This window comes from Rattus rattus, chromosome 7, assembly GCF_011064425.1.
Source record: "Rattus rattus isolate New Zealand chromosome 7, Rrattus_CSIRO_v1, whole genome shotgun sequence".
Lineage (NCBI taxonomy): Eukaryota > Metazoa > Chordata > Mammalia > Rodentia > Muridae > Rattus > Rattus rattus.
This window is the reverse complement of record NC_046160.1, coordinates 21,027,440-21,038,379: the sequence shown is the minus strand read 5'-3', so window position 1 is coordinate 21,038,379 and position 10,940 is coordinate 21,027,440. Positions and strand designations below refer to the sequence as shown.

Here is a 10,940-nt window from a genome sequence, read left to right as displayed (position 1 = left end):
GAGGTGAGACGTGATTCTGTCAATCCATTTTGACTTCTCTTTGCATACAATGTCTACTTATCATTATGGGACTTGCCAAGATACTGTTCTGACAAGCTAGGGGTTACAAGTATTCACAACTCTCTCATCCTTCTGGTGTTCAGTCCATCAAATATTCAGGGCAGAGTAGAAAAAAACAAAAGCAGCAAGCTCAAAAGACCCTACTACAAGCCTTCAGCTGTCAAACCACAAAGGTCAAAGTCGGCAGAAATGGATGGTCTTCCCATTTATTTTATATATATATATATATATATATATATATAGATATATATATATAGATATATATATAGATATATATGACGCCTGCCAATAAAAGTGATCGTGAGTAAAAGTTCTATCTGCCAGGAAAGGAATTGTCCTTTGTACTTAGTGGCAACCTTCACAGTTGAGGAACACTTTGACAGCTGCCTCCTAGTCCCAGGGAGGAATACATATCTACCCTAAAGTGTAGGTGGAGGGTGGGGAGACATGACTTGTCATCATCCCATTGACTGAATATTCTTCTATGATCTCCAACAGAGCCTTAACATTAACTTTAGGTCCAAAGCACACGTTTAAAAACTGCTGCCTTGTGGAGCTACCTTGAAACTGATCTACAGAACTATCACCGAAGGCCTCCTATGTGTTAGTATTCTATCTAAGCTCCACTCCCACAGCTACCTGGGAACAGCCAGGTATGCTCCGCCCCACAGTTGCCTAGCAACAGCCGGCTGTGCCTGACTATAAAGGGGGCTAAGTGCCTCCTCCCTCCCTCTTACTCTCTTTGCTCTTCTTTTCTGCTCTTCCCTGTCCCTTCTCTCCCCATTCCCCGTTCCCGCCACATGCTCATGGCCGGCCTTTCCTCTCCTCTCTTCTTGTCTTCTCTCATTAAACCTCTCCAGGTGCAACCATGTTGGCTTGGTGTACTTTATCCGGGCGCGGGTCGAGATTTAAACAACCACACTATGTGCTACCCACTATGCCAGATGCTTGGGGAAGTAAAAGATCTACAAGCCAAGGTCTCTACTCTTAAGGCTGTGGCTCAGAATTAGATGAGTTTCTGTGAGAAGAGCTTTTCCTAATGGATGAGAACAGCTCTCTCTCTTTCCTCCGAGCGAGGCACGGGGCCAGGACTTAACTGCAAGGCCCTCTGGGGAGATAGCAAGACAAAAGAAAATGAACCCAGCAAACTGTATTCCCTGTGCTGTCCACGGCTAGAGACAAATCACAGCGCCTCTCTAGGTTCAGCTTACTCATCTATAAAATGAGAATAATGTGCAGGGTGGAAATCCTAGTGAAGAAGAAATGGGTTAGTGGATGCCGAAGCACCTGGTAAAACAAACAGGCACAGGTGCAGAAGATTGTCACTGTAACGATGAACTGTGTGCGTCTGCCTCCTACAAAGAGAACAGGGCAGTGCAGCTGGGACCCGATGAGGGTCAGCACACGGCATTCCGATATATGAAAAGGATGGATATACCAATAGATAAGTATTTACATGCATATAGGGAGAGATGGAGTAGTAACACACACACACACACACACACACACACACACACGGTTACATGGTAGATGGACAGATGTTTGGTATAGATAGTTATGGCTGGATAAATCCATGGAAGAGATTTTCTCTGACTCTAACAGGGACGGATTCCTTCTAATCTCTGCTGAATTCTCAGTTTCTTAGTGTCCTGTGCCTTTGAAAATCCTTCTGGAAGCATTTGTGTGTGTGGTGAAGACAAATCCCATACACAACTCAAGTGCATTCCAGCTCTCTCAGCTTGAGGGATGCACAGTCAAGCCTGGGCTGCAGTTGGAGAGTGTTATCTTTAGTCTGTCTGCCTGTGCGGAACAAGGACTTACACTAGTCCACCGCGCACTTCCCAGCTTTTTTTCTTTCCTCTGTAATGCTTAGTCAAGTGGTTATGTAAATCTAGCAGCTTATGTGATCAAGCAATTAAGCTGAGATGATAGCCATGATTCTTAATTTTTGATGTAGAGTGGAGTCCCCAATGAGCTTTCTAAAAATACACATGCTCATGCCCCATTCAAAGATGAATAAATCAGGTGAGTCACGGAGGAGAGGACTCAGATTTTGGAAAGGCATGGCCCTGATTTCTGCCATCCAAGTTTTAGATCTACCATGTTGGAGCACAGAACAGTTTCTACAGAGAATCTCAACATGCTGCAAATTGGCTCAATATTATTACCCAAAATGGTGAGAAATATGGTGTAGCCAGGCACAGAGAATTGGACTCTTGCTCCACCATAAATAGCCTAATCAGTCATGCTAAGGATGAGGAAAATCAATTCATATCTTAGATCTGATCATGTTTAGGTCCCATAACCATGGTGAGCCTGGAGCAGGAGCAGTCCTGGACCCCTTAGGAGGACAGACAGCTGCACAGATGCTAACAGTTTAGCATAGGTTCTACACGTCCTATTTGAGCTTCACGATGAGCCACAGGGTAAGGTAATTATTGTCATCTTATTAAGAAACTGAGATTCAATCAAGCTCCCTGTCGTGGGTGGACCGCAAGACTCAAGAATACTTAGACTCCATGTCCCATGAGCACCTGCGTTAGAGAACTCTGATCTCATGATTGTGACTAAGGTAGAGTATCCAGGAAATATGTCTCTGACAAGCCAGGGTGTGAGTTTTAAGGCTTTTAAAAATTATCTTTAAAGCCTTTGAATGGCTCTCTCTTTTTAGTGTAAATCACCCAGACATTAAAGCCCTTATTGTATATTTATTAGTGTGTTATTCAGACCAAGGGGAAAGAGAGGGAGGCTGACACCGTGAATGACTTTGAAAGTAAGAAAAAGCTGGGCCTGAAATTAAATCATTGTGACACTGCCACTCGAGGGCATCAATTGCAATAAATGATCACCTTTTTTTATTCCTGATCTCGTTTATCATGCAGGCAGGATTTGAGGGGAACATAGGTAGGATGTGGACTGCTAAGGGCTCTGAGAGGTCTGCGTTGGCCACACTTGGCACAGTGCCCTGGGAAGCCCGCAGTTAAACCCAGCACAACTCTGGAAAAGTAACCGTCTTCTGAAGCAAGGGCCCTGTTCACTTGAGTGCTTGCTTGAGAGCATCTCTCCCTCAGCTCGAAGGGACCATGCTGGCCTATCAACTTCCAGGAAAAGCTAAGGTTGTATGTGCTGTGTGAATGGGGAGGGAAGGCCCCCATGGGAAGGATATAAGAATTGCCCCTGTGGTAGCCAGGAGGGACCAATGGCAGAGAGATGAAGAGAACAACTGATTGTTGCCCAACAGTCTGGCGGTCTCTGGAGAAGGGGGTAATGGTACAGAATGGTTCTTGGAGGGTAGCAGAGGATCCCTGTGATGTCCTCCAGAGGAAGTCAGACACCAAAGCTGGAAAGAGCTGTGGTTACTCACGCTGCAAGCTGTGGAAGGCATTAGGGCTAAGAGCATGCCTCTCAATGACCATTTCTTTTTGTGTTCCATTACCCTGGTGCATCTTCTGGCTTGTATGACTCCAACTGTTTAAAGCTGAGGTCTTGGGTCAGAACCGATTTGCCTAAGCAAGAGTGGCCTCCAGCTTGGACCTGGGTCCATCTTCACTTGAGCAGGTATCTACAGATTTTCATTTGAGGGAAGTGGATTGGGGCATTTCCTGTCACAGCTATTCAGCCAGGAGATGGCGGAAAAGAACATGGAAGAGCTCCTGCATACATGTATGGAGGTGAGTCCTTATTCTGTCATAAGTGTGCAGTGTGACCTCTAATAGCACATCATGCAATTGGCTTCAGCTTCCCCACAGAGAAACTCATGGGAGATTCTGGGCTTCAGTGTCTTCTAGGCCTAGGGCTAATGTCTACAGAAAAGTGAGGTTTTGTGTAGAGGGCTATCTCAGAACTCTCCCATCTTCTACAACAGCCATGTTGGCACTGAGATGCTCCTGCCACATTTGCTGGACCCAAACCTCAATATCAACATATCTTTTAGATTTATGTCTTTCAAGTATTAGCAATTCAAGTGATTGGCAACTCTCATGCCCTCGGGGACCAATTGTTCCCTTCACACACTGTGGAGTTCTGGTCACACATAATAAAATCCCCAGATAGTCATGGCTGCCGGAGAAATCTGTGTGCTTAGAGAGGCAGGAGGACTCGAGAGGGATGTCTGAAAAAGAACCCAGGAAATTCTCTTCTGCAGCCTCCTACACCACAAACCCTTAAGTCTGTGTTCCAGAAACCAGGAGGGCACCGAGCTACGCACAGCCGATTGCCGCAGTGGGATCTATCATGCTAAAACACATCACCAGGGCAGCATGGTGCAGCAGGCAGCTCACCGGGCAGGACCTGGCTAAGCCTCTTACTATCTCTATGATATAGCCGTTGCCATTTGACTTGTCTTCATTCATGGGCTGGATGTTCCTTGAAAGCCATGGTCATGTGTTCTTTGGCTTTGCCACGTCACTTCTCACAGGAAAGGCACACATTCCACTGTTGGAAAACATAGTTATGCAGAAAAGGAGCTAGCATTATTGTGTGTCTCTTACAGTGGGGCATAATGTGAGCCATTTTTCTTATGCCATCTCACAACTCCCTTATATTCTTCCCGATCACGAGGACTTAGTGACCGCTCATGTGTAGCTTTATCGATGCACTCTACCTACTGGTAGTCAGCCAGACCTGAGCTGTTTGGACAGCCCTGGTTGTCTCTTTCCTTGCTTCTGTAGTCATTTTGGCTAGGTGCTAGCAGACTGGACCCTCATCTCTCTGTCACCCAGGAGACCCCTTCCGAAGCCGGGCAGTCTTGGCAGACTCTGCTGCTCATGTCCTACTGCTTTCCAGCTGAGTAGGAAAAGAGCAGTGACTGTGAGCCCCGGATGCCCTCTCCTCTGCCTCCCAGTGCTTCTAGGCAGACCACTGTCCCCTGAGCGGCCACTGTGGAAGCAGGACTCAAGGACCCGTGGGGACTTGGGAGGGTGTGGCTTTTCATTCTGCTCCTCTGAGTCTAGCTCTCCCCAGATCACTTCGTTCTTGTTATTCCCTCCACGGTGGCAGAAAACATTGAATATCACTTCCCAATGACTGGTCTCCAAACTACCATCTCCTCTTATGAGAAGGAGTCAGCCCCACTTGCAATCATCACAGTCAACACCGCCAAGTTGTCACTTATCCTCCTTGCTTCTCTGAGGGAGTGACCTTCCAGTGATATGAGCCACTGGCTTCTCCTGGAAGGAGCCCATAAGCTGAGACTAGATTAATCTCTATTAGAACAGACCATATTAGGGTATAAAACATAGCCCTCGACACTTGCATTATACTCAGTAGGCAGAAAGTCCCATCCTTGAAAGGAACCCACAGCAGCATGTGGACGGGGCCAGTAGCATCATTCCCTATGTACAGATGAGGAAATGAAGACTTAAGAAGACAGGATTTGCCTGAAGCCAGAACACTGTCCTCAGTGGGGTTAATCTTGTATATTCGTTGTAACCCCGACCTAACTTCCAAATACCCAGAGCTCTCTGATCATATGAATGCTGATCATCGAATAGCAAGATAGGATTTTAAACTCAGGATTTCTCATTCAGCACAGCAGCCGAACTATGATTTTCCTGCTGAACTGCCATGACCTGATTAAGCTCGTACAGCAATGGATGGAAATGCTCTGAAGTCTGGCTGCTGGGTTCAGAACACCGCCAAACTGCTCAGCCTTTGACTTCAGACAGGTTAATTGGCTTCACTGAATGTCTTCATTTGCAATATGAGAGATGACAGCAATAATGTATTTCATTGTGTTTTTATGAGTACAAAGTAACAAAACACATGTCAGGGGTACAGCAGTGATTGGTCAGGAGAGCTAGGAGGTGCTAAATAGATTTTAGCCCCAGCTCTGTTATTACTCAGTGATACAAACTAAGCTTAATATGTCATTGTAACCCATGACCAACCACAGTGACTGACACACTGTCATGAATGCAGGCCTCCAGACACTCAACTTGAGAAAATAGGTCTTGTGATATAACATGAAGTAGGTTTACTCATTCCCTGGCCGTGGTTACTACAGCTAGAAGTTGAGAAGTTTGAAACTAGACAAATCTTATAGTTTCTTTCTGCTCTACAGTGCTCCCATAACTGTACAGATGTCAATGCTTTCTAGAAGTGACTTGTTCTCAACATGGATGGTTTTACTGAGAGAGAACACTTAGAGAAATATCTGGGGGTGTTTTTGATTGGCACATCTGAGAGGGTTGCTAATGTTCTGATGACATCTAGTTTAGTAGAGGCCAGCGATACTTGTAGAAAAGGACACAGGACAGCCCCACCTAACAGAGAGAAGTCTTCTAGTCCAAATGTCAGTAACATGAAGCTGAGAGACTCTGATCTAACTTATAAACACACAGAGCTCTCTGATTTGCTGGACAAGGGTCTTGTGTCAAGTAGTTTGCTAAGATGCCCAGGAGAACAAACCTCCTCGATGCAGTAGAATGGGCTATTGATTGTCCTTTCTGCTGACACCTCATACCCTCATCATATTGATCTAGCTGGAAGTAAGAAGCTGGCCTAGGGCATCTTTAATTTAAAGTTGGAATCATTCCTGTACATCATTGAAGTCTACAATGGTTCTGTCAGAGATGGGGAGAACATCTCTTTGTGCGAGATTCTTCAGTTTAGGACAAAGTCTCTCTAGACATGGGGCTCCATATCACTACATCTGTCTCAGCACGACCCTTATTCCCCTCTCCTGTCTCAGATCATGCCTTGCAGAGGGCAGCTCCCTGGTGATCAGAGAGTTCACACTAGGCAATAGGGTGAATCTTGAGCTTGATGGCTACAGCTGCTGGAAGGAAATTCATGGTCCATCTACACAGGGTGGTTTCCCTGGCCTCATCATCAGCGAGGGGAAGGCTGCCCCTGAAGATACTCACATCACATGGTTCCAGGTTTGTTTGTCTTGAGGAAGGAGAGGATGGAAAGCAAATGTCTTTGGCAAGGTTCTGTTACCTTAGTTCTCTTTCTCAGCCTTCCTCACTCCTACTCTCCACTCAAATAGTCTCACTTTCCAGTGGGTTTTAGCTTTACTGGAAACACTACAAACTAGGGGGATGGGTGTAGTATCTGGTTCAGATAATACCACTTTCTGTTGCTTCTATCTTTGTGCATGTTCTCATGTGTTAAATTGGAATCCACTTAGCTATGATGAACATGGGAAGATTCTGAGGTAAATATGTCTTTTTGGTAGTCACCACAGAGGATCCACAATTATACTGGCACTGCTATGTGGGAGGTGTCAGTGTCCTCTCACACCCGTGGGTATCGTAGGCTTCTCTCACAGTGTGATCTCAAAATCTAGTCACCTATGACATCAGTGATTCTCTGCCTCAACCCACAGAACCCTAGGGGTTCATTGTTTGAATGTCCAGAAGCTTCAACATGCACTCTCTGGTGTCTGGCAAACTGCCTGAGGCTATGGTAAGTCAAATTAATCAACTCACAAGACTGGCATGTTCTGAGGTCACCACTGCTCCTGCTCTGCCAATGGATGGGAGGCCTTTCCCTTTGGGATTTCTACTAGGAAAGAACATGAGGATGAAAACAAAAGCCCAGGTGCCTGAGAACAGTTTGTCCAAAACAATGGGCAGCCAACACACCTGACACTCCTTATTTCTAGTGACTAGAATAGAGCAAGGGAACCGAAGAGTCACTTCAGAAGCAAAAAGATGGATGTGAGTTTAGCTATGGGATTAACATCCTTACTGGTATTAAATGTCAATACTAATTGAATGCCATGTGTCATGATCATATCTATCCTGCATCCCCTCCCTCCAAGTCCTCATAGACTCCTACCGATGCACATACCCTTCTCAGCACTTCTCTCTTTTCTCTCTGGTCTCTTTGGTTTCTCTGGTCTCTCTGGTTTCTCTCTCTCTCTCTCTCTCTCTCTCTCTCTCTCTCTCTCTCTCTCTCTCTCTCCCCCTCCCTCTCCCCCAGTCCAAATGGTACTGCCTATATGCACATAGGTGTTATGGGGCCATCTACTGCAACATGGGGACACCACACCCAAGTGAACATATCCCAAAGAGAAGTGATTCTTCTTCCCCTATAACTATCAACTGTCAATGACTCCTCACCCAGGGGTTGGGGTTCAGGAACCCCTCTCCCAGACATGCCAGGGGGTTAACTGCCATGATCAGGTGCATGTGATCACTGAACTCCTATGAATTCAGGTTTACAACACTCTCGTCATGTCCAATGAAAGAATAAATTAAACTAAGAAATACAAATAAAAGATTTCATTCCTCTTGGTGTTGCATGGTGTGGTCCTTCTAGATACAACTGAATACAGACGGATCCTTAGCATGGAATGAGAAACTAACTTCAAAGGAAGCACTGAATAAACCTTATAGCCTCGTTGGAAAAGTAATAGTCAAAATTCCATGTATGCACACCACAGGGACAGAGGATGGGTGACAGGCATCAGTCACAAGGGACTCTCCTCAAAAGTTGTCTTCTTTGGAGGAAGACGATCTGAACATAGTTCCAAAATCAGAATCTTTCTCTTCAAGCCATTGCCCTTGTTGACTGAAAAGTGGTCAAATATGTGGCAACTCAGAGCTGAGCCCTTGATAGACATTGATATATAATATCAATATGATATATTTATATGATATATAAAATTATAAAAGGAATGGAGAGAAAACAGTAGACAGAGCTGCTTAGTTCAAGTTTCTTTCCCATGCCATTCCTTGTAGAAGCCTGAGGGATCATGGAGCAAACAAGTTACACTTCCAGAATGGGTGCTGCAGGGTTGTGCACATCTGGAAAGTTCTAGTACAAAGCTCTCTTCTAATCTACGATTGTTAACAGTGGGATGTGTCCCTGACAAATCCCATTTTCAGGCCTCATGGTCTCATAGGATCTGCTTGGGTGGTTGCACTATTTTGTCTTTTCCCTTCCTTGCCCTTGCTCTGCTGATAAAACTTATTGCCTGGCATATTAAATTGATTTCATGGCTGCTGTTTAACATTCTCTTTAGCTGTTTGCTCCTTGGCTCCATCTGGACCTCAGGGCATGAATATCTTTAACATCCACACATTAAGTGCCCAGTCTGACAGCTGGTCCTCTGGCCTTTGGAAGGACCACTAGCCAGGGCAGTCTGGGGAACCCACAGATCAAGGCCTGAGGCATTACCTGGGGGATATTAGCAGTAATGGTTCAATCTGGACCTCCCCATTAAAGGACAATTGTGAGTCTTAAGTAGATGTCAGAGTCTGGAAATGTGCATTCCAAAGCCAAATCGCCTTCTAAAAAATCAATTTGGACCTTAGGAAAGACTTACCCATGTTTCCCCGGGGTAGGCACCAGAAGAATCTCTCTTCCCGCTTCATTGTGGGGTAGGAGCTGGGCAACATATCTCCCAGAAGGTTGTAGATGTCTGTGCACTGAGACAGCCAGCGTGCAGTGCTCACTACTGCTCCTCATCCAGGGGCTCAGAATGGTATGCTTGGAATCTGCAGAGGTGTTCAGGAGGAGGAAGGAGCCTGGAAAGAGAAAAGGAAACTGACTTTGAAAATTTATCCAAGCAGGAGGACGAGCAGCAGTTCCATGCAAAGGCAGGAAGACCAACGACAGAGAACTCGGAGATGCCCGGCTTTCTATGCTCACACCCAACCTCATTCTTTCCCTCCTAACGTTTCTTTGAAGGTAGTCAGTCCAGCCTGGAGGAGGTGGATGGTGACCAGGGACATGGCCTTGATAATCTCTGGGGACAGAATTCTAAGCTGTAGTAGTTTGAGTGAGAACATCTCCCATCGGCTCATAAATTTGAAGGCTTGGTCACCAGGCAGTCATTGTTTGAAAGGATTAGTAGGAGTGGTCTCATTAGAGGAAGGTCACTGGAAGTGAGCTTTGAGGTTATTAAACATCCAAGCCAGGCCCGGTGACTCTCTCTCTGTCTCTCTCTCTTCCTGCTGCCTGTGGATCTGAATACAGAAGTCTTAGCTACTTCCCCTGGACCATGTTTGCATGAGTGTTGCCATTCTCCTAGCCACAATGAGAATAGACTAAACCTTTGAAACTGTAACCCAGATCCAATGAAATGTTTTCCTTTATAAGAGTTGCCATGTTCACGGTGTCTTTTCACAGCCAGAGAACACTAAGACATAACCTTAGTGTTCCATGTTTAACTGGCTTTCTGTTCTTCGGTCATGGGGTAGTTTTGTTTGTTTGTTTTTATAATCTAGGAAACAGAAATCAAAGAATCTATTTCAAAGGACATCTCCCTTGCTTACTAGCTAAGTGGTTTTAGGCAGAAACAATAGCTTTCATAGTTTTCCATTTACAGAATGGGGTGGGAAGGTTTTGCTGAACTCAATAATCTCCTTGGCTCCATTTTGGATGGAGTCCTGTGAATGTGCAACTTTTTTCCACAAAGAAAGCCCCTACTGGTCCCACACTTGTAGTAGTTTCCTTCTGAGACAAGCTGGATTCTAGAGGCACAGGCCAGATGACCTACAAGAAGCAGTCGTTCCTGGGGATTACTGTCCACATAAAAATCACGGCTGGGTTTTATTGTTCCAGGGACTCTCTGCAATGCATTAATTTTGCTTGTAGCACTTCCGCATTGATGCTACAATGATGCTACAAGGTAGCTGCTGCTCCTTTTGCAGCAGAGATGCCTCACAACCCTGATTTCCCTTGTGGGAACAAGATAACGAGGGCTCAATCTTCTCAAACCATTCCTGGTACTTTGCAAGATTTTCTTCTGCACAATGCAATTTACCAATTCGGCAAGTGAACTAGTGGTCTGTTGTGAAGAACAGTGAAGAAGAAAGAGCAGAACCCTTACCAGGAACTAGCCATTTCTGAGGCTAACGGTGTTGCTCCATGAGAAAGTTGCAACATGTTAAAAGTAGATGAAAGTAATTTAAGGTTAAAATGGG

The 10,940-nt window shown here is 45.3% G+C and overlaps 1 protein-coding gene across 1 annotated transcript in view; it reads right to left on the bottom strand.

Moving 5' to 3' along the window:
* Positions 1-1,328: 1,328 nt before the first annotated feature.
* Positions 1,329-10,940, bottom strand: part of LOC116905630 (ALK tyrosine kinase receptor-like) — a 188,454-nt gene continuing 178,842 nt past the window's right edge. Inside the window, exons 4-5 of the mRNA XM_032908612.1 lie at positions 9,338-9,539; positions 1,329-1,347 (exon numbers count right to left, since the gene is read on the bottom strand). Coding sequence (XP_032764503.1) covers positions 1,329-1,347; positions 9,338-9,539 — 221 coding nt within the window. The remainder of the gene's footprint in view (positions 1,348-9,337; positions 9,540-10,940) is intronic.